At 50.1% G+C, this 27,868-nt stretch overlaps 1 protein-coding gene across 3 annotated transcripts; it reads left to right on the top strand.

Moving 5' to 3' along the window:
* Positions 1 to 27,859, top strand: wdr6 (WD repeat domain 6). 3 transcript variants are annotated; one of them, XM_078414232.1, is made up of 9 exons: positions 1 to 142; positions 2,770 to 5,074; positions 6,177 to 6,278; positions 7,436 to 7,552; positions 8,744 to 8,862; positions 11,040 to 11,841; positions 14,343 to 14,494; positions 25,690 to 25,788; positions 26,525 to 27,859. In XM_078414232.1, exons 1-6 carry the CDS (start codon positions 70 to 72, stop codon positions 11,669 to 11,671), a joined length of 3,348 nt encoding a protein of 1,115 aa, XP_078270358.1. In that variant the 5' UTR covers positions 1 to 69; the 3' UTR covers positions 11,672 to 11,841; positions 14,343 to 14,494; positions 25,690 to 25,788; positions 26,525 to 27,859. The 3 variants fall into 3 exon arrangements, with proteins under 3 accessions (XP_078270358.1, XP_078270359.1, XP_078270360.1); XM_078414233.1 differs by lacking the exon at positions 14,343 to 14,494; XM_078414234.1 differs by lacking the exons at positions 8,744 to 8,862; positions 14,343 to 14,494; positions 25,690 to 25,788; positions 26,525 to 27,859 and having other exon boundaries at positions 11,040 to 11,260.
* Positions 27,860 to 27,868: the final 9 nt, after the last annotated feature.

A 27,868-nucleotide genomic window follows, 5' to 3' on the forward strand; every position in this document is an offset into this window, starting at 1 on the left:
GTCCAGGAGTTGGTGCAGGCAAGCGACTGCAGGTCCAGGAGTTGGTGCAGGCAAGAGACTGCAGCAACTATGCAGTGCGAGTCTCTCTCGTTGCAGTCGCCCATCACTGCCTTGCAGTTTGTGGGAGATTTTATCCTCTCAGGTAACCATTCAAGTGTTCTGCACTTTAAACAACGCGAATGTAATCATTCAATTCATCTCTTTCATCGAACAAATGCATTATTCTAAAGAAAGACACAAAATGCTGGAGTAACTCAGCATCTGCATCTGCAGTTACTTTCCCACAGACTTATTTTAACCCTGTTTGGAAGGGCTGCTTGCTCTAATGACACTATAAACAGAATAAGGTTAGTTTGTTTGATCAAAGTTACAGTGGGTAGCGTTTTCAAGTCAGAAAGTTGTGTTCATGGCATATTATTGTCACGTGTACTGAAATGCAGTGGAGAAAATTAGCATGCTGTCCAGTCAAATCATGCCGTGCATGAGCACAATCAAGTCCTACACAAGCACAAGTAATGCAAAGAGAAAATGCCCAACATGTGGAATATAGTGTTAGGGTTTATAGTTACAGAGAAAGTGCAAATAAAATAAAATGCAAAGGCCACATTGAGGTAGGTTGGGTGATTGCATTGCACTCTAGCAATGGGAGGATCATTCAGTAGTCTGTGGGAAGAAGCTGTTCCTGAATCTGGTAGCACGTGTTTCCAAGGATTTGTATCTTCTGCCCGATGGGAAAGGGGAGAAGGGGGAACATCTAGGGTGTAAATGCGATTTATGTTGGCTCCTGTACGGAGGCAACGTGACGTGCCGATGAAGGGGAGGCTGGTTTGTGTGATGCTCCACATCCACAACTGTCTGCAATTTCTACTCCAGATACATAAAATGTTATATAATAATTATTACGCTGCGGAGTTGGAGGTGCTCTCTGTTCGCCCAAGGCTGCTAATGTCCCACGGGGAAATAAAAGAAACTTTAGCACTTTGAGTACATCTCGGTGTCGAAAACAATATTCATATGTCAACCATTCCTGAGAATCTAAGATCATCTAGTCATTTTTCTCTACTGGAGACACAAGATGCTGGAATCTGGAGCAAACAACAATCTGTTAGAGGAACGTAGCAAGTCAGACAGCACCTGTTGAGGTAAATGCACAAATGTTGTTTTGGGTCTGGACCCTTCACTTGGATCGAGGTTGGCTGAAGGGACCAAATACCACCTTTGATAGGGTTTATGCAGGAAGAAGTGCGGCCTGCAGGGAGAGAGCGGCCGAGTCGACCACTGGTCAGAGAACCCGGCGGACTGGAAGGATGGAGCCAGTGATGACGACAAGGACGGACGTGAGGGGCGATGAGCGAGGCCGGTAGGAGAGGAGAGGGAACCGGGGTCGGGCCTATCATGCCCTTGAAGTCGGCCGCGGGAGGCACCCCCAAAGCACAAAGGGGGACGGGCAAGGAGAGCGATGTGGCATCCAAGGGAGGTGATGGTTGGAGGCCCTGCAGCAGCGTGGGGCTCTCCTGGAACATAAGAACGAGAGCGTGGACTGGACTTTGAAAATTATGCCAAAACACGGTGCCACTTGCATGCAGGCTCAGTAGACTATTTCTGTACACTTGCTAATCAAGAATGTGCTTAGGTATGCAACTACGGTGCTGGACTGTATGTTTGGGTTTATTATTGTCACATGCACCAAGGCACAGTGGAAAACTTTGTTTTGTATGCAATCCAAACAGATCAGATATACCATATATGGATTGATGATAGTACTAAACTAGGTGGGATTGTGAGGTTATATTCTAAGAAGGATATTTGGTGCCTTCAAGGAGATGTAGACTATCTGAGTCGGTGGTAAGAACAAGACAGATGGATTATAAAGTGAGATCATCCGTTTTGTTGCAGTTAATGGAAAAGTAGAGTATTTCTCACATGAGGAGTGATTGGTTAGTGCACACTAGTCAAAAACGTCATGCACAGAGGCAGCAAGCAGTTTAGAAGGGCAATTAGCCTTTTGCAAAAGGGTTTGATTACAGTAAGGTAGTCGTCCTGGAATTGTCTCAATGGGCTTTGAGACTAGGCATGGGGAATTTAATCCCCTTTTCTAAGAAATTGACGTGCTTGCCTTGGGGAGAATGCAAGGAATAGTCACTCAGCAGTACAGTGGCACAGCGGTAGAGTTATTGCCTTACTGTGACAAAGACCCAGGTTCGATCCTGACTACGGGTACTGTCTTTATGGAGTTTGTACAATCTCCCTGCGATGGTGTAGGTTTTCTCGGGATGCTCTGATTTTGTCCCACATTCCAAAGACCTACATGTTTGTAGGTCAAAGATAGACACAAAGTGCTTAAGCAACTCAGTAGGCCAGGCAACATCTCTGGAGAAAAAGGATGGTACGTTTCGGGTTGGGACCTTTTTTCAGTCACCCATCCTGTTTCTCCAGTTACTCAAGCACTTTGTGTCAACCTTTGGCATAAACTGTGGTCCGCTCGTTTGTAATCATGTTTAGTCTTTCCGCTAAGTGGTTAACATGCAACAAAAAGCTTTTCACTGTACCTTGGTGCACGTGACACTGAACCAGCATCTGCAGTTTCTTGCTTCCACAGGTTTGTAGGTTAATTGGCTTCTGTAAATTGTCCCCATTGCGTAGGATAGTGCTGGTGTATGGGATGATCACTGGTAGGCGTGGACTCGGTGGGATGAAGGGCCTGTTTTCACACTGTATCTGTAGTATTTGTCAGGCTGCCTGTTGATTTGTTGCCTTCTCTGTTGACAGGTGAAGGTGCCGGAGTCTCGCTCCACTTCTTGAACCCTACGAGCGGCCGCGGCGAGAAACGCATTGGCGACGTGCTGAGGAACCACCGCGTCCACGGCATCGAGGCACGAGGCGGCAGCGGCGGGTCGGAGCCCACCGTGCTGGCCGTGTACGGCGGGAAGGGGGTGGCCGTGATCGAGCTGGACGCTGGGGGCGAGGAGCCGGAGCTGCGGCGGGTGGGGCCGCTGTATGAGCTCCACGACTGGATCTGGGACCTGCGGTGGCTGCGGGCCGACGAGCAGCCAGCCGGGCACTTGGCCCTGGCCCTCGGGCACAACTCGGTGGTGCTGTGCGACTACTGGGCGCGGAGGAGCCTGCGGGAGGTCCACTGCGAGGAGAAGTGCATCCTCTACTCTGCCCGCTTTGTGGGCAGCTGCTGGGACGAGCTGGTGCTGGTGGCAGGCACCGTCTTCAACCAGCTGGTGCTGTGGCGGATGGAAGGGCCGCTGGACGAGCAGGGCAGGGTGCGGGCGGGCAGGAGGATCAGCGGCCACAGCGGGGTCGTCTTCAGCATCGACTACAGGCAGGAGAGTGGCGTGCTGGCCTCGGCCTCGGACGACAGGAGTGTGGGACTGTGGAGGGTCGGGGATCTCCGCCGGGGAGCAGAGGGAGAGACACAGTGCCTCCTGCGGCTGTACGGACACCAGTCCAGGGTGTGGCGGGTGTGGCTGCTGGAGGACTTTGTGGTCAGCGCCGGCGAAGACTCCGCCTGCTTGCTGTGGACTTACAGTGGGGAGGTGGCACGCAGTTTTCGGGGGCACCGAGGCAGCCTGAGGGCTCTGGCGGTCAGTGCAGACCAGCGACGGGTGGCGACAGGAGGCGAGGACTCGGCCATCAGGCTGTGGAAGATCGGGGACGAGGAGCCAGAGGACGTAACTGTAGTTCGACTGCAGTTGGGTGAGGCCGAGGGTGGGGGCAGCCCTAAGGCATTGGCATCGGTCGACCCGACCCTAGTGTTGGTCATGACTGATTCTGGCGGCGTCTACAGTTGCTGCCTGGTCTCCGGCAGGTGGAAGCTCTTGTTGGAAGACCAGGCCTACCGCTCCTACGGCCTGCTCTCCGCCGCCACGCTGCCAAGCGGCTCGGTTCTCTGTGCCTTGGGTAATATCCAAGGCTGCCTCAAGATCTTCCCGGTTTTCCGGCCGGAGCGAGCAGTGGAGCGGCAGGAGCACCGGGGGAAGGTGCACAGTCTGAGCTGGGCCTCGCTGGACGGGCAAAGCCCGGACCAGTGCAACCTGTTCTCCTCTGGGCCCGAGGGGGAGATGTTGTGGTGGGAGGTGAGCTGGGCCCAGGACAGGCTGAGCTGGACGGCCAGAGGGCGCTTCCTCCTGCCCGCCTGCAAGCACCGGTGGCACACCTGCGCCGCCTTCGCGCCGGGCCTGCCCTACCTGGCGTGCGGCGACCGCCGGGGCTCGCTGCTGCTCTACTCGACCGATGAAGGCCAGGAGCCCGTCTCCCAGCTGTCGGGGCTGCATGGCAAGTCGGGGGTGACGTCAGTGCTGTTCCACGGCGGCTTGCTGCACACCAGCGGGCGGGACGGCTTCTGCCGCCAGCTGAGGGTGGAGGCCGGGCGGCTGGGCCTGCTGCGGTGCCAGCGGGCCTGCGGCTGGGTGGAACGCCTGCTGCCCTGGGCGCCCGGCGACCACGACGGCCCCCTCCTAGGCCTTGGCTTCCGAGCTGCCAACTTCGTGGCCTGGAGACTGGGGTCGGAGCAGCGGCCAGTATTACAGGTGCCCTGCGGCGGTGGCCACCGCTCCTGGTGCTTCAGCGGCTCGGTATCTCCCGCCGACCTCGGCCTCTTTGCGTACATCAAGTCGGGCGGCGTCTATGCCTGCCGGTGGCGGGGGAGGAGGGAGGTCGGGGTGATAGTGAAGGAGGGGGCGCACGGCCGGGAGATCAACAGCGTCAGGATGCTGGGCAGGTCTGGGGCCTACACCAGCGTGCTGGCAACTGCCAGTGAGGACACCTCCGTCAACGTGTTTGCCCTGCACCAGGCCTCGGGCCGGCTGAGCAAGCTGGCCGGCATCTCCGACCACCTCTCCAGTGTCAGGGCCATGGCCGTGGTCAGAGGCCCAGGCCCCTCGGCCTTGCTCTTCACCGCCGGAGGCCGGGCCCAGCTATGGTGCAGCCGCCTGTTCTTCGGGCCTGACGACACCTACAGCGGTCTGAGGTGCCGGGTGGAGCAGTTGGGATCCCACAGGCTGTCTGAGGATTGGGAGCGGAGGAAGAATCGGCACAGGATGCTGAAGATGGACCCAGAGACCAGGTAAGTCTCTCCTCTCCTCTCTGTTGGCCTCTACTTTGGCTGCGCTCAAAGTCATACAGCATGGGAACAGTCCCACCAAGTTTTTTTCACTAATACTATATCGGACTGTGATGTTACTTCTTTGGGCACACAGCAGCACAGTGGTAAAGTTCATAAGTGTTAGGAGCAGAATTAGGCCATTCGGCCCATCATATCATCATATCATATATATATACAGCCGGAAACAGGCCTTTTCGGCCCTCCAAGTCCGTGCCGCCCAGTGATCCCCGCACATTAACACTATCCTACACCCACTAGGGACAATTTTTACATTTACCCAGCCAATTAACCTACATACCTGTACGTCTTTGGAGTGTGGGAGGAAACCGAAGATCTCGGAGAAAACCCACGCAGGTCACGGGGAGAACGTACAAACTCCTTACAGTGCAGCACCCGTAGTCAGGATCGAACCTGAGTCTCCGGCGCTGCATTCGCTGTAAAGCAGCAACTCTACCGCTGCGCTACCGTGCCGCCGTATCATGTCTACTCCGCCATTCAATCATGGCTGATCTACCTACCCCTCCTAACCCCATTCTCCTGCCTTCTCCCTATAACCCCTGACACTAATCAAGAATCTATCTATCTCTCCTGTAGAAATATCCATTGACTTGGCCTCCACAGCCTTCTGTGGCAATAAATTCCACAGATTCACCACCCTCTGACTAAAGAAATTCCTCCTCATCTGCTTCCTAAAGGAACGTTCTCTAATTCTGAGACTATGGCCCTAGACTCTCCTAATAGTGGAAACATCCTCTCCACATCCACTCTATCCATGGCTTTCACTATTCGTCCAGTTGCTGCCTTACAACGCCAGAGACCCGAGTTCGATCCAGACTGCAGGTGCTGTCTGTATGGAGTTTGTCCATTCTCCCCGTGACCGCGTGTGTTTCCTCCTCTGGGAAGAGCATGCAAAGATTTACCGCGCTCCAGTGCCATTTGGGGTGGTTTTTGAACCAGTCTCGGCAGTTAATGGATTTGTGGGTTACCCTGCCTGCTCTTGGGTTACCCTGCCTGCTCTTGGGTTACCCTGCCTGCTCTGTGACCTTTCGCATCTCTCCTTCAGGTACATGTCCATTGTGGTGGTGGACGGCGGAATGAATTCTGAAGGGAACCCTGGCTCTTCATGGCATTTCCTGGCGGCAGCTTGTAGTGACGGAGCCGTGAGGTGAGCCATCTCTTCATCAGGGCAAAACTCACAGTGCTGGAGAAACTCAGCGGGCCAGGCAGCATCCGTGGAGGTACTGGGCAGGCGACATCTGAGTTAGGAGCCTACTTCAGACTTCTGAAGAAGGTTATGAGTTCCTCCAGCACTATTGTGTTTTGCATTTGCAGTTACTTGTGTCTCCTCTTTAACTGGACACCTCATTTACATTATAATGGGCCTCTGCAAATTGCCCCTAGCGTGTAAGGAGTGGATGCGAAAGTGGGCCAAAGGGCCTTTTCCCACACTGCATCTTCAAACGACAGGGCAAGACCAAATGGAGAAATGTAGCAGTCAGAGAGGGAGAGAGAGAGAGAGGGTTCTCCTATGCTGCTAATTACTGCACAACCCAGCAGGATGAGCTGTACTAGTGGCAAGGGAAGCAATTCAACTGATGTTGTTGAACCATTACTGCACCTGCTATTTGTCCCATTGTCCCTTTGATAGAGTTCCCCCTCTCGTTCCCCATGCAATCTTCTGTTCTCCCTCCACAGACCTGCACAATTTCCATGTGGAATATTTAGTCTTTTGAAAATTAATTTAAAATATGCTGCCTTTTAATAAAATAACAGTTTCTCCTCCACTGCCCTCTTTTGTGTTATTGAGTCGGGAGGAAGATTCAGTGACTACACAGTGGAAATTGCGGATGGAAGTCTGTTATCTACCTAAAAGGTGGACAAAATAGCAACGGTCCATCTCAGGCAGCCCCCGGGTCCGATCCTGAGGTCAAGATGCTCAGTTGAGTTGAGTTTGCATATTCTCCCTGTGACCCACATCCCAAAGATGTACAGGTTTGTAGGTTAATTGGCCTCTGTAAAATTGGGCTCAGTGTGTAGGGAATAGATGACAAAGTGGGACAACATAGAACTAGTGTCAACGTGGGCCGATACCCGCGTGGATTCCGTGGGCCAAAAGGCCCGTTTCCACTCTGTGCCTCTGAATTTAAAAATAAAGTGTGCGGACAGAAGTCTGGTATCTGTGTAATATCCTGCCCACACATAAATGGTTTGTCTAAAGCTTATTAATGTGTCCTTAACTGAAAAGGCAGTCAGTCGTGAGTCTGGTCATCTTGCTGATCCGTTGCATTTCTAACGTTCAGTGCAATTGTTTTTGCTGCGTAGACTCTTTATCATTGACGAGAGTGAGAAGAAGATCCTGCTGCTTGCCGAGTCCTTTTACCACCAGCGGTGTGTGCTGAAGCTGCAAACATTCACACACCAGCCGGGCTCCGGAAGCAAGTGAGTGTCTTATCGGAAGGTTTAGATGCTCAGTTTCCTTTAACTTTAATTTATTATTATTGTCACGTTTGAAAAGCTTTATTGTTGTGTGCTATCAAGTCAGCGGAAAGACTATAAATGATCAGTGGCAGCACAGTGGAGCAGCGGTAGAGTTGCTGCCTCACAGCACCAGAGACCCGGGTTGGATCCAGACTGCGGGTGCTGTCTGTATGGAGTATGTACTTTCTCCCTGTGACTGTGTGGGTTTGCTCTGGGTGCACTAGTTTCTTCTCACACTCCGAAGACGTACAGGTTTGTAGGTTAATTGGCTTTGGTAAAATTGTAAATTGTTCCTAGTGTGTCGGACAATGCTGGTGTATGGGGTGATCACGGGTCGGTGCAGACTCGGTGGGCCGAAGGGCCTGTTTTCACGCTGTATCTCCAAAGTCTAAAATCTAAAGATTACAATCAAGCCATCCCCAGTATACAAATACAGGATGAAGGGAATAATGTTTAGTGCAAGATTAAGTCCAGTAATGTCCGATTAAAGATAGTTTGTAGGTTTCCAATGGCGTAGATGGCAGGTCAGGACCCCTCTCTGGTTGGTGATCGGCTGGTTAGTTGCCTGATAACAACTTTGGCCCACAATGTCTGTGCTGAACATGTTGCCCAGATAACCAAAACCATGCAATCCATATCCCTCCATTCCCTGCATATCCATGTGCCTATCTAAAAGCCTCGTAGACGTCACGATCATCTCCACCTCCTCCACTACCCGTGGCATCGTGTTCCATGCACTCACCACTCTCTGTGTAAAACTTGCCCCATTCATCTCCTCTAAACTTTGCCCCTCACACCTTAAAACTACGTTCTCTAGTCTTTGACATTTCCACGATGAGAAAACGGATCTGACTGTCTACCCTTCTTCTGTTTCTCTCCCTGCCACATTGTAGGCTGAAGGGCCCGTCCATGCGCTGTACTCTTCCAAGCACTACCTTCCAACGGCATTCCTTCCATCCCCCTCCCCGTACTTCCATTGAGCTTCTCTCACACCTCCCTTCTCATTATATCTCAGTTGAACACCTTACTCACACAGAATATTGCAGAAGAATATTCATTGCTTTTTATTTTGGCAAAGCTGTAAGTACGTGACCGGAAATTAATATTCAAAAGTTGGAAGAAGTAAATCGCACGCTGTCTCGTTGCCTGCAGGGTGGTGTTCCTGTGCAGCGCTGCCACAGATGGGAGGATTGCACTTTGGAACATCTCGTGGATAATTGAGAAGGCCAAAGCTGCAGATATTCGCCAGGAGAGAACTCACCGACCTTTGGGTACGTCCCGCAGAGCTCGGTAGAGTTCCAGGCCCTTGGCAGAGTGTCACGCCGGCCTTGCTACCTTATGCCAGCTCCAGGCCCTTGGCAGAGTGTCACGCCGGCCTTGCTACCTTATGCCAGCTCCAGGCCCTTGGCAGAGTGTCAAGCCGGCCTTGCTACCTTATGCCAGCTCCAGGCCTTTACAACACACAGCTCAGCACAGCCTCAGCCCATTACATGGTACATAGAACAGTACAACGCAGGAACAGTCCCTTCGGCCCACAACGTCCGTGCCGAACATGATGCCAGGATAAACTAATCTCCTCTGCCTGCATGTATGTAGGTTAATTGACTGGGTAAATGTAAAAATTGTCCCTAGTGTGTGTAGGATAGTGTTAATGTGCGGGGATCGCTGGGCGGCGCGGACTTGGTGGGCCGAAAAGGCCTGTTTCCGCGCTGTATCTGAAATATGAAAAAAAAAAGAATATATGCACAGATGGTTATGTAAGCAGACAGATAAGAAAGCCACTGCTGCAGATGTCGAAGCCATTTGCTTCATTTTAACATCTCACCAATGTTATGCACAGATTGTGGAATGGGAGGCTGCAAACAATGTGACGTTATCTCATAATCTCTGGATGTGCCATCGTGCTTTGCAGCCAAAAAACCACAGGCCCACCATCAATTTCCGGCACCTTTGGTTCCAGAGCATTTTTGGATTATCCGTTTTGACGGACGAACAGAGGTCACGGCTTCTGACGGAAGGCCAACGGTACCGGAACGGTCTGCCTGGGCCGCCGAAGGACCGAGATAGTCTGAAGAAGGGTCTCGACCGGAAACGTCACCCCTTCCTTCTCTCCTGAGATGCTGCCTGACCCGCTGAGTTACTCCAGCATTTTGCGTCTACCTTCGATTTAAACCAGCATCTGCAGTTTTTTTTCCTATGGAGGACCGAGATAGTCGGCCTCAGAGGTCCTCTATGGAAATCGATCTGCCGGCTCCGGCCAGGCCGGAGTTCCTGTGCCCTGGGAGCAGGGGGCATATTCGACCTGCCGATCGACCGCGGAAATCCCGATTAGGTAGAGATCGGTCACTTCACACAGCCTAGTCGGCACATTACATGGTACACGTGACAATTATAAACTAAACACATTTTCTCTCTGCGGTTGCTCCCCGACCTGCTGAGTATTTGCAGCATTTTCTGGTTTTATTTTATTTATGAGACAGAGGCCAAGGTAACAATAGGCACAATGGCAGGTTATAGTCGGATAACATAGAACAGTACAGCACAGGAACAGGCCCTTTGGCTCACTGTGGAGAGAGAGCTTGATTGTACTCATGTATAGTTCAGTTTTTTAATTTAGAGACACAGTGCGGAAACAATCCCTTCAGCGCACTGATTCCGCACTGACCAACAATCCCCGTACATTAACACCATCCCACAGACTAGGGACAATTTACTATTTTTAACAAAGCCAAATCTATCTATATACTAAAACTCGTTTTCTTGTTGTTCCTGAACTACAGCCAAAACGGTACACGATAGCACGACAATCTTAGGCCCACCTTACTCACCGACGTCCCTTTGATGCTAATGGAAGAAGTTTCATTGAAATCGATGTTATATTTTTAAAGTTATTCACATTATAAAGTTTAAATCTCTCCTCGGGAGGGGGGGAGGATAAGGGGGTTGAAGTGAATGGAGTAGGGAGGGAGTGGGGAGAGGGGAGGGAGGAGAAGGGGAGGGAGGAGGGGGGATGAGGAGGGTGGAGGGGGGATGAGGAGGGTGGAGGGGGGGGGAGGGGGAGAATGGGGGAAGAGAGGGGATGGGCAGGGGGGGAGGAGAGGGTGCTGCACCAATGCAGGAGAGGTTTGGGCTCAACGGGTCCACTTGGTCTAGTTAACCTAAAAAACCTCTTCGTCTTTGGAGTGTGGAGGAAACCGGAGCACCCAGAGGTCACAGTGGGAACGTGCAAACTCCATACAGACAGCACCCGTAGTCAGGATTGAACCCGGCTCTCTGACGCTGTAAGTCAGCAACTCTACCGCTGTGCCACCCTGCGTCCCCATAGTCTTTCTGCTGATTGGGTAGCACGCAACAAAAACGTTTTTCACTGTACCTTGTTGTGCATGACAAAAATAAACTAACCTAAACTAAAGAATGTTGACTGGGACTCCTCCTGTGTTTCTTGCAGAGCTGGGATCTCCCTGCCTGGTGTTTGCTGCCCATCAGAGCGGCGTGAACGGGCTGGACATCAGGTCCCTGGACGATGGACGATTCCTCCTGGCCAGCGGTGGTGATGACAACGCTGTCCGTATCTGGGTGATCTGCCTCGCGGGGTCCGATGGCCCGCTGTCCCCCAGCTCGAGCGAACGGCAGGAAGAGGCGGGCAGCGTGAGCCGCGAGGACCGCGGGGACGAGGTCGCCGAGGACTCAAGAGGCTGGAGTGATCTGGGGGTGGTGGCAGACGGCTGGAGCACGGACGGCGGACTCGCCCTGCGGGTGCTGAAGGGGCCCAGCGCAGAGAGCGCCCACGCAGCCCACGTGACCGGCCTGAGGTTCCTGAGCTCGCGGATGCTGGTCTCTGCCTCCATCGACCAGCGTCTGACCCACTGGGCTCTGAGCAGCCACTGCCTGGCACTGATACACAGCAGGTGGTGCCAGGTGGCTGATATCGCCGAGCTCGAGAGCTGGGAAGGGCACCCTGTGGGCACACACCTCTTCGCCCTCTGTGGTGACGGCCTGCAAATCCTGAAGAGCTGGCAAACGGGAAACGACGGCCCGGCCCCAGAGACGGACAGTACCGACGCCAGAAGTCCGAGATAAAATGCTTAACTCTCAGCAGGTCGGGCGGCATCTGCGGGGAAGGGAACAGAGCTGGCGATTCTGAATGCTGCAAGGCACTAGTGATTTACCAGTGCTCAGATTACCAAAACAAATACTGCTGATGTTGGACATCAGAAATAATGAAAGAAGATACTGGAAAGTCTCAGCAGGTCAGGCAGCTTGTGCTAAATCCATTACCGATTTAACAGTTTGTAATGTATGCTGCTCTCAATATTCAGTGTGCGGTCTATTGGGCTAGTGGGACCAGCTTCTTTGGGGTATCTTGGGCAGCAGGGCCTGTTTCCATGATGTATGATTCTATCCATTTATCCAGTAGTCAACTATTAAAGGAGGTGTGCTGGTTAGTTGAAAGCTCAATTTGGTGACCTAACACATGGGTCCAGGCTCCATGCTGGTCAGTGTTCATCACTGGCCTCTTCCACCCCTCCATCCTTGTCCCTACCAGAATAGGGCTGCACATTGGCGCAGCAGTAGAGTTGCTGCCTTACAGAGCCAGAGATCCGGGTGTGATCCTGACTACGGGTGCTGTCCGTATGGAGTTTGCACGTTGTCCCCGTGACTGCGTGGGTTTTCACCGGATGCTCTGGCTTCCTCTCGCATCCCAAAGACATGCAGGTTTGTGGGTTAATTGGCTTCCGTCCCTAGTGTATAGGTTAGAAATAATATCAAGGGTTATAGTTGGTTGGCATGAGCTTGGTGGGCTGAAGAGTCTATTTCCATGTTGTAACTCCAAACTAAACTAAAGTAATATCCTCTAGCCCATCCTCTTCCATTCAGCAGCTATTGAACTGCCCATTAAATCTCATTGCTACTGGATTTGTTTTTGACCTTGTCTTTACAGCCACTGCTTTGATCCCTTGATCATAGACTCTTCATCATAGAGCTGTGCAGCATGGAACTAGGTCCTTTGGCCCACCGTGTCCATGCTGAGCAAATTGGCATATTGGACGACCCATTTGCCTGTATTTCACCCAAATCGCTCGAAACCCAATCCATATTATTTATCCAAATGTCTATTAAAGTCACAATTTTACCTGCCTCAAAAACCTCCTCGAGCAGCTTCTTCCAGATATGTACTACCATGTGAGTGAAAAGGTTGCCCCTGTGATCCTCTTAAATATCTCTCCCTCTTACCTTAAGCCTATGCAGTTTTAGAATCCTAGGAGAAAGACTGTTTTCACTTTATCCATGTCCCTCATGATCTTGTACACCTCAAGTCCAAAACATCCGAGTGAATCTCTTCTGCACCCTTTCCAACTTAATGACTTTCTTCCTTTAGATAGGTGATCAGAATTGCAAACAGTACAAGTGTGGTCTTCGTTTTAGTTCTTAGTTTTAGAGATACAGTGCGGAAACAGGCCCTTTGGCTCACTGAGTCCATGCCGAGCAACGATCACCAGCTCACACACGTTCTATCCTATACACTAGGGACAATTTACAGAAGTCAATTAACCTACAATCCGACATGTCTTTGGGATGTTACAGGAAACTGGAGCACCCGGAGAAAACCCACGTGGTCACAGGGGGAACGTGCAAACTCCGTACAGACAGCACCCAAGGCTGTAAAGCAGCAACTCTACCGCTGTGCCAACATGCCGCCAGCATGGCACAGAATTAGCCCACTCTCTCCTCGTATGCCAGGGCTGAGGCCAGTTAGCTAAGTCCAGTCTGGGTGATGGTGCAGCACTTTTACAACATTTGTTGGCTGTAAAGTACTTTAAAAACTTAAAGAATTGCTCTGTTGGCCCTTGGTTATTTACAGAAAACGGCAGGCGATTTTTCATTTGGAAAGTGATTTAATTGATTGATTCCTCAACATTACTTAACAGACAAGTGTTTACCTGGGGAAAGGGCCTTATAAAATATTTAATGTTAAATGTTGTCATGACAGCAATTAAGAAGTGTCGAGACAATCACTTAAATTGCCCAGCCACAGTAGGCCCTGAGCAGCACGGTGGTGCAGCGGTAGTGTTGTTGCCCTGCAGGGCTAGAGACTCGGGTGTGATCCTGACTACAGGTGCTGTCTGTACAGAGTTAGTGCGCTCTCCCTGGAACCGCATGGGTTTTGTCCGGGTGCTCTGGTTTCCTCCCACATTCCAATGACGTGTGGGTTTGTGGGTTAATTGGCCTCTGTAAATTATCCCTCGTGTGTAGAATAGTGCATGTGTATGGCTCGGTGGGCCAAAGGGCCTGTTTCCGCAATGTATCTCTAAAAGCTAAAGTAAAGCCAAGTGCTGGTAAATGTGGTTAATAGGAATTGGCTGGCATAGATGTGGTGAATGGCTGGTTTCTCTTCTGAATGACTATGAAGATGTGTAAATGAGTGTGAGAAATGACTCCTTGTGCAAGAAATTATTACTACTACTACTACTACTACTTGTACTTAAACTGGTTTTATACGGAAAATAAGGAAACATTGTGTTCTGCCTTCATATAATCAACACACACACGATACAAATTGTTGGAGATGCAGGAAAATGTATTAATATTTTACTGTTTGCCAGGTGGGCTTTCTGCCTGGAGTGTCATGAATGTTTAATGCCACCCTGCTTGTCAATGTTGCTCTGAATGACAGCTGTTCACTCCACACCTGGCTGCCTCTCTGCAGCCTGGTGACTCAGGCACTTAGTATTATGACCCTGCAATGCAGGTAAACCTAGGAGACAAATGCAAGGGCTGCAAACAGGACGATGGTGATCATCGTGATCGCCGCGTGGGACGTGATGTCGACTGCGAGCAAGAAATAAAATGTGGAGGGTCCACCGGTGACTTTGAAGAAAAGAATGCAATCTCCCTGACTAGGTATGTCTAGGATTGGGGTGGAAGAGGACTGTATCAACTTCATTCCCATCTGCAGGAATAAATACTTGAACAAAAGAGTCAGCCGGATGCTGGATGTCTAGTTTAATTTCATTCAGTTTAACTCAAACTTGTGTATGGAGGTACAGTGAAAAGCCTTTTTTTTGTTGTTGTTGAGGGCTATCCAGTCAGCAGAAAGACAATACATGATAACAATCAGCCATACAGAATAAAGAGAATAATGTTTAATGCAAGATAAAGTCCGATTAAAGATAGTCCGAGGGTCTCCAATGAGGTAGATGGGAGGTCAGGGCCGCTCTCTAGTTGGTGATAGAATGGTTCATAGAAACATAGAAAATAGGTGCAGGAGTAGGCCATTTGGCCCTTCAAGCCTGCACCGCCATTCAATATGATCATGGCTGATCATCCAACTCAGTATCCCGTACCTGCCTTCTCTCCATACCCCCTGATCCCTTTAGCCACAAGGGCCACATCTAACTCCCTCTTAAATATAGCCAATGAACTGGCCTCAACTACCTTCTGTGGCAGAGAATTCCACAGATTCACCACTCTGTGTGTGAAAAAAAGCTGTTCAGTTGCCTGATAATAGCTGGGAAGGAACTATTCCTGAATCTGGAGGTGTGTGTTTTCAAATTTCTGTACCTCTTGCCTGATGGGAGAGCGGAGAAGAGGGGAAATGCTACTGATTCTGGAGGCTCTGCACACTGCTGGTCACTTAATGTCCTTCAGAGGAAAGCAGGGTGAGGATTGTGTAAGCAGTGGTTGGGTTGGTCACGGCATTGGGCAGTGCCTTGGTCAGTGTGAGTTGAACCTTGAGCTCCGGCTCAGAATGAGGGGGACTCAGCAGGTCAGGGAGCATCTCTGAAGAACATGGATGGGTGATGATTCAGGTTGGGATCCTTCTTCAGACTGATAGGTAATGTTTCTGTTTAGTCACTCATCCAGCATGTTTTTTTTCATGGCAATCTGGTAGTTAATAAGAATAGCGGGGTTTTTTTAAGTCCAGATTCTTTTCAGAATTTAAATTGTACTCAGAGGGAGGTGGGTATCTGGAACGAACTGCCAGAGCAGGTAGATGAGGCAGGTACTATAAACAACATTTAAAAGTTATTTGGACAGATGCATAGATGGGAATGGTTTAGCGGGAATGGGCCAAATGCAGGCAGGTGGGACTCGCATAGAAGGGGCATCTTGCTTGGCATAGGCAAGTTGGGCTGAAGGGCCTGTTTCCGTGTCCTAAGACTGTACGACTCTAGTAGTATCGTGGTGAGTTCTGATCTCTAGATAGTAACCTGATAATGTAAATGGCTGCATCAATGACTGCAATTAGGATATCTCCTTTTCTCCCCTACATATCTTGATTTTTTTTCCTTTTCAGTTATTTGCACCCTTTTTTTGCAAAGTTACCTTTGCATTTGTTTATGTGATTCTCTCAGGCTATGTATTCTCGGCCAATATCCCACCGGTGAACACTGGTTCTAATTTCCCATCTCTCCCTGCGAACTTCCTGGCAATGGGGATAAAGTATTAATGGCATAAACCCACTGGTCTCAAAAGACATTCATTAAATTCCTTATGATTGTCCGCAGTGAGAACAATTCCAGTTTTCCTAGTTTTTCTTTGTCATCAAAATCCCTTTTTGTTCCTCTTGCTAAACTTTGAGTAAATCTCTACAGAAGCTAATCTTCTTCACTTTCAGCCTTTCTGAATTGTGTGCCAGAATTGGGCACAACACTTCTCTCTCTGGGGAATAAGGCAACTGATAAATAAACATGTATTAACATTGATCATCACCAGAGAGGATCACGGCAACGTCCTATAAATAGTTTAGAGTAGTTACAGTGAAAACATAGAAACATAGAAAATAGGTGCAGGAGTAGGCCATTCGGCCCTTCAAGCCTGCACCGCCATTCAATATGATCATGGCTGATCATCCAGCTCAGTAACCTGTACTTGCCTTCTCTCCATACCCCCTGATCCCTTTAGCCACAAGGGCCACATCTAACTCCCTCTTAAATATAGCCAATGAACTGACCTCAACTACCTTCTGTGGCAGAGAATTCCACAGACTCACCACTCTCTGTGTGAAGAAATGTTTTCTCATCTCGGTCCTAAAAGACTTCCCCCTTATCCTTAAGCTGTGACCCCTGGTTCTGGACTTCCCCAACATCGGGAACAATCTTCCCGCATCTAGCCTCTCCAACCCCCTAAGAATTTTATATGTTTCAATAAGATCCCCCCTCAGTCTTCTAAATTCCAGCTATCCAGCCTAGTATAAGCCCAGGCTATCTAAGCTTTTTGTTGCGTGCTAACCAGTCAGCGGACTGTACTTAATTACAATTGAGCCGTCCACAGTGTACAGAAACGTGATAAAGTAATAATATTTAGTGCATGATAAAGTCCAGTAAAATCTGATTAAAGATAAACAGAGGATCTTCAATAAGTCAAGTCAAGTCAATTTTATTTGTATAGCACATTTAAAAACAGCCCGCGTTGACCAAAGTGCTGTACATCAGTTCAGGTACTAAGAACGAACATACAATGGCACACAAACAATAACAGCACATACATAAACAGTTCCCAGTGCCCCCTCAGAGGGCCTCAAACGCTAGGGAGTAGAAATAGGTTTAGAGCCTGGACTTAAAGGAGTCGATGGAGGGGCCAGTTCTGATGGGGAGAGGGATGCTGTTCCTCAGTCTCGGAGCTGCAACCACAAAAGCGCGGTCACCCCTGAGCTTAAGCCTAGACTGCGGGATCGTGAGTAGCCCCAAGTCGGTCGACCTGAGGGACCTGGAGATAGAGTGGTGGGTTAGAAGATTTTTGATATTGGGTGGGGGGGGGGCAAGGTTGATTCTGTACTGTACTGGGAGCCAGTGGAGAGAGGCCAGAATCGGGGTGATGTGGTCCCTTTTACGGGTACCCGTCAGGAGTCTCGCTGCGGCGTTTTGGACCAATTGCAGGCGTGACAGGGATGATTGGCTGATCCCAGTGTATAGGGAGTTGCAGTAATAATGGTAGATAGAAGCTCAGGACTGCTCTCTAGTTGTTGGTAGGATGGTTTAGTTGCCTGATAACAGCTGGGAAGAAACTGTAATATCTCTGCAGTGAGAGAGGGTGGAACTCGGGGAAAATTGCAAGAACTGGGGTACAGCACAGCTGCAGTGTGACGAGTTTCTGGATCATGACATAGGTACAGCTCGTTCTGCTATAACACCATGGTGGTTTTGCTAAGAAATCTCGTTTAATAGAAAATCGAGTTATAAAAATAATTGTGTCAATGAGGAAAAGGAAGTTGGGGCTAAAAAGTTTCAGCCTCGCAATAACCATGTTATTTTTCCGACATAATTCTTTAAAAGGCCCTTTTAATAGCTGTAGATCAGTGCATGTTCCTTTAACATAGTGACCTCACCACTACTAACCACTCCCCATGGTCTCTTGTATAATTGTAGCTTCCCCACCTCCAGCTCGCTCTCTAGTTCCGGTGATGACCACGGACAGCTAGGGCATAATGTGTGTAGTGCAATTAATAAACATATTCAGTAAAAGACTCTGCGTACGAGGGACATCCTTTTACATGGTGTCAGAGCGGTAGACTTGCGTCTCCTGTTGATCGGTTTTTATTTTATTATTTGTTCCTCCCAGTTGTGTCCCCTCCTTCCACTTTGCCATGGCTCACTCGTGTCGTCGTCCGGACACGCTCGTTTTTGATGGGGACATAGTGCACCGCTGGACTGTCTTCCAGCGGGACTACGAACACTATATCGCGATTGCCCATCCTGATGCAAATTCTGCGGTACAGGCTCACCTGCTCCTCAACCTGGCTGGTCCGGAGGCAATGGAACGCTATGCTTCGTTCGATTTCGTCCCTCCGGAGGACCGCAACGACCCGGCATGTCTCATGGCCAAGTTCACTGCCCTGTGTGATATACCCACCAATAACATTATTGAGCGTTTTAACTTTTTCACGCGTCGTCAGACTCCAGGGGAGGACGTTGACGCCTTCATTGCTTCTTTGAGGCATATGGCTCGGCGGTGCCGCCTTGCAACAATCACACCCGACGAGATGATCAGGGACGTCCTGGTCAACGGTCTCCTAAACTCCAAGCTGCGTGACGAGCTCCTGATGAAGCCTGACCTGTCGCTAAAGGACGCCGTACATGCCGCACGCATGGCCTCTGCTGTTGCCTCAGTATCTCGGCCGGCGTCCCATGACATAAATTTCACCGGCCGCCGGCGGCTAAATGCCCCGCCGGCCAGGGTCGCCCCCTCCGCGCCCACTACGGTCACCCCTCGCCGATGCCCAAACTGCAACTTCTCGTCACACCAGTTTAACGTTTGCCCAGCGCAGGGCAAAACTTGTAATTCCTGCGGGAAACTGAACCACTTTTCTGCAGCTTGTCGTTCTCGTGGGAGACCTGTCCCTGCTCCTAGAAGGAGTCTAAACAACCTTGCGAACAGTGATAGCGCAACCTGTTCCCAGTACCAACACGAGGAACTCCCCGATCCAGATACAGTGTTTTCGCTTTTGGGTGCACCTGCGTTGATAACGGATCCTTCCGTGCATGTTACTGTCAATGGACACTCCTTCCCTGCGAAGGTCGATACTGGTGCTTTTGCAAATGTTATGTCTGTTGGCCTCTTCGAGCAGATAAGCTCGGGGGAGAGGGTTACTCCTGACGACTCCCGCCTTCATGCCTATGGGGGAGGTGTTCTGGTTGCCGTGGGGAAGGCAACGGTTATCTGTACTGTTCTGGAGACCTCTCGGCCCCTCACGTTCCTCCTGCTAGCATCTGACAACGTCACCCTGCTGGGCGCCCGTGCATGCCAGGACTTTGGCTTGGTTTCATTCCACCGCGACATCCACCTGGTGCAGGCCCCCATGGACCCCCTGATCGAGTATCCCGACCGATTTGATGACGTCCTGGGGAAGCTGCCCTGTGCCTACAAGATCGTTGTTGACCCGGGGGTCAACCCGGTGGTTAGACCGGCCCACCGTGTGTCTTTTGCCATGAAGGGCCGCGTGGAGTCCACACTACGTGGCATGGTGGACATGGGCATCCTCAAGGAGGTGAGTGCCCCCACCCAGTGGGTCTCCACCATGGTGGTCGCTGCCAAGAAAGATGCGAGCGAGATCAGGATCTGCATCAACCCAAAAGACCTGAACCTGGCTATCAAACGCCCGCACTACCCCATGCGGACGGTGGAGGACGTCGCGGCACAGGTCGGTCCAGCCACAGTTTTCTCGGTCCTAGATGCCAAGAGCTCCTTTTGGCAGATCCCTTTGGATGCACGTTCCTCCTTCCTGACCACCTTCAGCACACCTTTTGGCAGGTTCCGTTTCCTCCGCATGCCTTTTGGGATCAACTCAGCAAGCGAGGTTTTCCAGCGTACAATGGAGCAGCTGTTTGCCGGGTTGCCGTGCGCCATCATTGTGGATGACATCCTGGTGTACGGGAGGGACGTCGCTGAGCACGACCGACACCTCCGCCAAGTCCTGGACAGGGCTCGTGAGATCAATCTCAAACTTAATCAACGGAAGTGTCGATTCCGCGTTGAGGAAGTCACCTACGTTGGCCATGTTTTCACGGCGGGGGGCCTGAAGCCAGACCCCGAGAAGACGGCGGCGATCACCGAAATGCCCGCTCCCACTGACGTGCCCGGCCTGCAGCGCTTTCTGGGCATGGTCAACTACTTAGGCAAGTTCATACCCGACCTCAGCGAACTGAGTGCCCCCCTGAGGGAGCTGGCCAAGAAGGACTATGCCTGGGTCTGGCTCCCGCACCACCAGTCGACCTTCGAGGCCCTGAAGTCCAGACTCGCACGGACCCCCACTTTGCAGTTTTTCGACCTGAACAGGCCAATCGTCCTCACCTGCGATGCATCTCGGTTCGGCCTTGGTGCTGCCTGCCTGCAGCTCTATGACGACCGGCAGCTGCCCGTCTCCTATGCCTCTCGCACAATGACCCCTGCTGAGCAGCGCTATGCCCAGATTGAAAAGGAGCTCCTTGCCGTGGTATTCGCGTGCTCCAAATTCAAAGACTACGTTCTGGGCAACACCTTCACCATCGAAACTGACCACCAACCGCTGGTCTCTATTTTAAACAAGCCCATCCACGCAGCCTCGTCCCGTTTGCAGCGAATGATGCTGCAGCTTCAACGCTTTACCTTCGATATCGTGTACCGCAAGGGCAAGGAGATGTTCGTGGCAGACACTTTGTCCCGTGCCCCACTACCTTCCATTTCCCGCCATCCGTACGAATCGGCTGACCTGATGGTGTTGAACGTCAACATCGTTCCATCTTGGCAGATGCCGCTGATCCTGCCCTGCAACAGCTTGAGAGCGTCATCCGCCGTGGCTGGCCTGACCGACGGTCTTCCCTGCCGGCTGGTGCCGTGCCCTACTTCCTGGTTCGGGATGAACTGGTGCTGCACGCGGGCGTGGTGGTGAAGGGTCACAAGGTCGTGGTGCCGGCCGCGCTGCGAGATCACTACTTTCAGACTGCCCACAACGGACACCCCGGGGTGGAGGCCACTTTATCCCAGGCCCAAGCACAATTTTACTGGCCTGGCATGGTTCAGGACATCCGGGACAGGGTCTCCGCCTGCGCTGCCTGCAACCGCCTACTACCTCATCAGCAGCGCCAGCCTCTCCTGCAGCAGCCGGCTCCCGAGTTGCCGTGGATGGCTGTTGCCGCCGACATTTTCGAGTGGCGTGGCAAACACTACCTGGTCCTGGTGGACTCCTACTCCAGCTGGTTCGAGGTGGACCTGCTGCCGTCCCTCACGTCTGCTGCCGTCATCGGGAAGCTTCGCCGCCACTTCTCTACCTTTGGTTCCCCGGTATCTCTCCAGTCCGACAACGGCAGCCAGTTTACCAGCGCGGAGTTTGCCGCTTTCGCCACCCTGTGGAACTTTCGCCACATCACCAGCAGCCCCGAGTACCCGCAAAGCAATGGACTTGCAGAGCGCGCTGTCCGCAGCGCGAAGGAACTGATGGAACGTTGTCGGCTTGCCAGTTCTGACTTGTACCTTGCCCTCCTCAACCTCCGCAACATCTCCCGGGACCCCGCGCTCGGTTCCCCTGCCCAGCGCCTCATGTCCCGCACCACTAGACCCCCCATCCCCGTCTCCCAGCAATCCCTGAAACCAACGGCTCGCAGCCCTGCCGCTGTCAAGGAGCGCATCATCGAAAAGCAAGTCATTCAGAAGCGCTCCTTTGACAAATCGTCCCGTCCCCTTCCCCCTCTGTTCGCTGGCCAGGTTGTCCGGATGGAGTCTGCCTCGGGTCACCACCGGCTGGCCGTGGTCGTCGGCAATGCTGACTCTCCACGGTCGTACCTGGTTAATTACGAGGGCACCGTGTACCGTCGTACCCGCCAGCACCTGATGCTGGTCAACGAGCCTGCACCGCCTCCCGCGGTCCCGTATTCACCTCCCGTCCAGTCCCCGGTGCCTGATGTGCCTCCTGCTCCCGTCCATCCTCGCATGCCCCAACCTTCGCCGTCTCGGCTGTCTGTGCCCGGCTCGCCCCAGCCCACTTCCCCTCCTTCGCCTGCGCGTTTGCGGGTATCGCCGCCCCGTTCTCCTTCCCCTGGTTCCCCTGCCTCGGTACCCGCACCCGTCCCTGCTCTTCCTTCGACCGAAGGGGATGGGGGGTTGCGCACCCGCTCTGGGCGACTGGTCAAGCCGCCTGTCCGGTACGGTGGGTACGAGTAGTCTGTGTTGTGCTGCATTCTATCTGCTCCCTGCTTATAGTTTAAGTCTAGCGTATGAGCCGTGGTCGCTTTTGTTTCCAAGAGGAAGGATGTAGATCAGTGCATGTTCCTTTAACATAGTGACCTCACCACTACTAACCACTCCCCATGGTCTCTTGTATAATTGTAGCTTCCCCACCTCCAGCTCGCTCTCTAGTTCCGGTGATGACCACGGACAGCTAGGGCATAATGTGTGTAGTGCAATTAATAAACATATTCAGTAAAAGACTCTGCGTACGAGGGACATCCTTTTACAATAGCTTTAAGTTTCTTTGTTACTGCAAGCTATAAACATTAAAGGCTGTTTGTTACATTGTTTAATAAAGTATCGTTTTAAAAGGGGATAGAAGCGATTATTTGGCAGTGTTAATGGCCACCCATGGTGAAACTGACCAATTGTTTTCTTAAAAAATGGTGTGTGATTACTACAGGGAGATTTTTCCCCTCCTACACTGTTTAAATCCAAGACAGCTTTTTCTATTTGCTTATTTCCAAAGTAACTTTTAAGTAGTTCTCCAATTCCCGGCTGTAAACATGGCATAACCATTTTGGCTTGGGTAATATCATATCATATCATATATATACAGCCGGAAACAGGCCTTTTCGGCCCACCAAGTCCGTGCCGCCCAGCGATCCCCGTACATTAACACTATCCTACACCCACTAGGGACAATTTTTACATTTACCCAGCCAATTAACCTACATACCTGTACGTCTTTGGACAAATAGTGTTACTCAAAAATCACCATCTATGTCCAATTTGTGTTATAACAGGACTTCATCCTCTGATATTAAAAGAGGTGCTCAATGAGGGAGTTGATACGTTGGTGTTAATTTTCCCAAATTCCCTAGTTTAGGCAAAGGTTCCGTAAAAATAGCAACTGTACTCCTTTATTCAAAAAGCGAGTCAAAAAGCTTAATAATGTTAGTAGTTTAGTTTAGAGATACAGCGCAGAAACAGGCCTATCGGCCCACTTAGTCCGTGTTGACAAGTGAGCCCCTTACAGTGCCTTATCCTACTCACTAGGGACGATTCTTACCAAAGTCAATTAACCTACAAACCCGCATGTTTGGCCAGTTCATTGGCTATATTTAAGAGGGAGTTAAATGTGGCCCTTGTGGCTAAAGGGATCAGGGGGTATGGAGAGAAGGCAGGTACGGGATACTGAGTTGGATGATCAGCCATGATCATATTGAATGGCGGTGCAGGCTTGAAGGGCCGAATGGCCTACTCCTTCACCTATTTTCTGTTTCTATGTCTTTGGAATGTGGGAGGAAACCGGAGGACCTGGGGAAAACCCACGTGGTTTCTGGAAAAGCATATAAATTCCGTACAGACAGGACCCATAGTCAGGATCGAACCCGGGTCTCTGGCACTGTAAGGCAGCAGCTCTACCACTGTGCCGCCCCTAAAGTAGAAGCTAATATTAAAAATGTTACTGGAAGGCATGTTGACAAATTAAAGGTAATTGGGCAAAGTCAACATATCCAAGTCAAGTCAAGTCCATGTAAGGAGAATAACATTTATGCAGTTTATTACAGAAATTATACACACTGAGTGTAAAGGAGATTTGCTGAATGCACAATTAATAGATTTCCACAAGGTTTTGATGAGGTGCTGCATTATAGGTTATCGTGGAAAATAATAGATCATGGCGTTGATGTAATGTATTGGTTTGGATTAAAGGTTGGCTACTAACAGGAAACAGCAGGTATAAATGGACACCTTTTCCTGGTCATAGGACATGGGTCAAAAGGGAGAGATTTAATTGGAACCTTAGGGACAACTATTTCCATGCAGAGGGTGGTGGGTATATGGAACGAGCTGTCAGAGGGGGTAGTTGAGGCAGGAACTATAACAACATTTAAAAAACATTTGGGCAGGTAAATGGATAAAAAAGGTTTAAGAAGGGTTTTGGCAGATGGGCCATCATGGTTGGCATGGGGAAGTGCCTGTTTCTGTGCTGTATAATTGACTAATAAGGGATTAGGCAATAATCCAGCAAATAATTAGGACAAATTATTCATTTTGGCAGAAAAAATAAATATATATATTATCCAAAATGGAGAGATTGGAGAGCTCTGGGACCTGGGAGATCCAGTGCATAATTCACAGAAGACTGAAGTACAAGAGGTACTAAATACAGTTATTGTTTATTGTGAGGGGATATTTAAGTAAGGAGGACATTGCTTCAGTTACAGGGTACTGATGAAACTAAACTTGGACTACTGTGGACAAAAGGACACAAAGTGCTGGGGTAACTCAGCAGGTCAGGCAGCATCTTTGGAACACATGGTTAGGTGACATTATCGGGTTGAGACCCTTCTTCTCCAGAGACCCTGCCTGACCACCTGAGTTCCTACACTAATCTGTCCACTTGTGCATTAACCGGCATCTGCAGTTCTTTGCTTCTATCGTGGACAAGATGGATGTACTTATGGAAGGATTTGGAAGTAGCTCAGGCTTGCTCGACTTCACACCTGAAAAGGGGTGGAGTTTAGAAGAGTTAAAGAGGACTTGTTACAAATAAGTTTCTGATGCGTCTAGACGCAATTGATGTGTGAGAATCCAGAACTAAGCTTCACCATATAAAAAAATTAGAATCATTGCTTTTTAGAGATGAGGTGAAGTTTGTTCTCTCAAGAGTAATGGGTGTTTGGAACACTCTTCTTTAGGCTGGATCTGTGGATGCTTGAGAAGCAAGGAGTGCAAAATTATTTTGGGGAGGTGGAATGCAGAATTGAGATTGAAATCAGATGATCCATAATTTTTCTAAACAATGGGCAGAGTGGCCGACCTACCGACCTAACTTGCATGTTCTTCAACTACTGATGCCTCCTATGAAGGTTCTTCAGGAGGTCTTAACCTACCTGATCTCCCGATGGCTCAGCACTTCAACTCCCCCTCCCATTCTCAATCTGACCTTTCTGTCCTGGGCCTCCTCCATTGTCAGAGTGAGGCCCAGCGCAAATTGGAGGAGCAGCACCTCATATTTTGCTTGGGTAGTTTACACTCCAGCGGTATGAACATTGACTTCTCTAACTTCAGATAGCCCCTGCTTTCCCCTCCCCAATTCTCTCACTAGTCTTCCTGTCTCCAACTACATTCTATCTTTGTCCCGCCCCCTCCCGACATCAGTCTGAAGAAGGGTCTCGACCCGAAACGTCACCCATTCCTTCTCTCCCTAGATGCTGCCTGACCCGCTGAGTTACTCCAATATTTTGTGTCTACCTAAGGTTCTTCTCTAGTTCCCAGGTGTTAGACCCACTAATGAAGAACTGGTGACATCTTTCTCAGGATGGTATGTGATTTGGAGGCTACCTACCTGCCATCCTTGCCCATGTAAGATGATGAAGTTCATGGGTTTAGGAGAATCTCTACCCTTTGCATTACATTGCTTTCCTGTGTGGTGTCTCTTTCAGGCAGGAAATTACCACAGGAAGAAATGGATCAATGTTACCCACAAAAACTGGAGAGGGGCGTCTTGCCTTCCATTGATAAAAACAAAGCTACTGATTTTGGTAAGAGTGAAGTTTTTTTAAAACGTTTGCAATGTCTGTCATAGGAATTTAACAATGGCTGCACGCAGGGTAAAATAAAGCAGGACAGTTCCATTTTATTTTGTGCAACCGATCCCTACCACTACTTTCTGCTCTTCCGTTGTCTCTGTTACCATTGGTTTAATGGTCCTTTATTGTCTCATGTACCTAGGTGCAGTAATATTCCATTTTTTTTGCATAGAGTGGTGTTAAAATCCTACTATAGATGGCATGATCATACTTAAGTACAAGAGTGTAAGAATAATAGATTACACCGAGACCAGATGATCGTCTAAAGAATGAGGACAATGCCCACTGCTGTGTATGAGGTGTTCCACCTTTTTCTCTATATGGAACTGTGTCTTCTAGAGCCCCCAATCCATATTGCTTACTTTAGACTTTTTCACTCAGAGGATGGTGAGTTCCTCCAACAGTTTATTTTGTACTCTAGATCACAGCACTTCTATATGTGCCTCTATTTTTTTTTAAATGATTGAAAAATATAGTGTGGAAACAAGTCCTTCGGCCCAGCGTGTTTATGCCGACCACCAATCGCCCATTCACACTGGTTCTGTTTTCCACTCCCTACACACACCCTGGGCAATTTACAGAGGACAATTGACCTACAAACCCGCACGTCTTTGGGATGTGGGAGGATGCTGCAGTACTGGTTTTTATTTCATTAATTTTCATTTATTCATTAACTTTCCTCTGACAGATACAGTCCCTTGGAAGAAACAACTGGCGAAACCACCTCCACGATCAGCGCCGTGTAAAAAGGTGGGCAGAGGGGACATCACACCGTGGGTGGGGGATTCGCCCCTGGACTCCCCTTTTGGTGCCATTCCACAGTCACTGGAACTGCACCATGCTCACGCTGGGTCTCGCTGCTGTCTGCTCTGCAGTGATTCCATTGATCCCAAGGAGGAGAGCAACATTGGTGGAAGTGGGCATGTAGGAATGGGTAGCGGTGGTCCCAAGGAGGTCGAGGCACGGCTGACTCAGAGAAGTGGGAGGGAAGACCGGAGTCGGAGGAAGCCCATCGGCAAAGTGCGGGCAGGTGGGAAGCTGCCCCCGGTCCAGAGCATCTCCAACCTCAACTTCAGCCGCAACTTCACCTCTTTCTTCCAGTTGCCTCCGCACCAACTGCAGCGCTACCGAACTCTGAGCACCCACGGGAGATGAAGTGTGTTCTCCGCCGGTCCTACGTGCGGAACTGCAGCAAATGAGTTCTGCCACAGCTCCAAGGAAACAATGCGATGATCAATGAATAACCATCACCCTCAATGGAACAGACCAAGAGGAAGGTAGTTGAATGGGAGTGAAGAATGGGGTTTCCTGTGCTGCTTGATCAGACTTCCCATCCACCATGGTAAACATTCTCTCCATCACCTACACGGCTCGGCTGAACCATCTATAAAATGCACTGCATTCACTCACCCAGATTACTGTCACAAGTTGCCAAACCCATGGGTTTTACCATCAAGGACAAGGCTGGCAGGTGATTGGGAATTGCCACCTACTGGCTCCCCTCCAAGCTGAACACCATCTTGATTTGGAAATTAGTTACTCTTCCTTCACCAGATGGGTCCCGATCTGAAACATCACTTATCCATTGAGGCTTGAACATACAGCTTTCGCTCATAAGCGCTGTACTAAATGAGCACTATTAATAGATGGAATGTTAAACTGATTCTTCATCCTCTTTCTTGAATGAACACCAAAGAGTCTGCCCTGGTTTCCTTACTTATGTTTAATCCTGATGCATTATTTTAGGATTAAATGCAAGTCAGGAAACCAGGGAGAATTGCTTGGTGTCCATTCATGAAAGAGAATGGGTAATCATCATCTGGCCCTAGTTGTGATGCAGTTTGTGGGGGAATTGCTGTGCACGAATCCGATGCCACGACTTCTACAGTATCAGCCATGCCCATCTTTCCAAAGCACTTGATGTAATAAAAATGAACTGCAGATGCTAGTTTATACCAAAGATAGACACAAAATGGTGGAGTAACTCAGCGGATCAGGCAGCGTCTCTGGAGACGTCTTGGGTGAGGACCCT

This window comes from Rhinoraja longicauda, chromosome 17, assembly GCF_053455715.1.
Source record: "Rhinoraja longicauda isolate Sanriku21f chromosome 17, sRhiLon1.1, whole genome shotgun sequence".
Lineage (NCBI taxonomy): Eukaryota > Metazoa > Chordata > Chondrichthyes > Rajiformes > Arhynchobatidae > Rhinoraja > Rhinoraja longicauda.

Bases quoted from the DNA above. Each gene is read 5' to 3' on its own strand.
- wdr6 (XM_078414232.1), top strand. From the start codon at position 70: ATGCAGTGCGAGTCTCTCTCGTTGCAGTCGCCCATCACTGCCTTGCAG. The intron at 143-2,769 runs GTAACCATTCAA...CTCTGTTGACAG, and splicing joins GGGAGATTTTATCCTCTCAG to GTGAAGGTGCCGGAGTCTCG. The intron at 8,863-11,039 runs GTACGTCCCGCA...TGTTTCTTGCAG, and splicing joins GAGAACTCACCGACCTTTGG to AGCTGGGATCTCCCTGCCTG.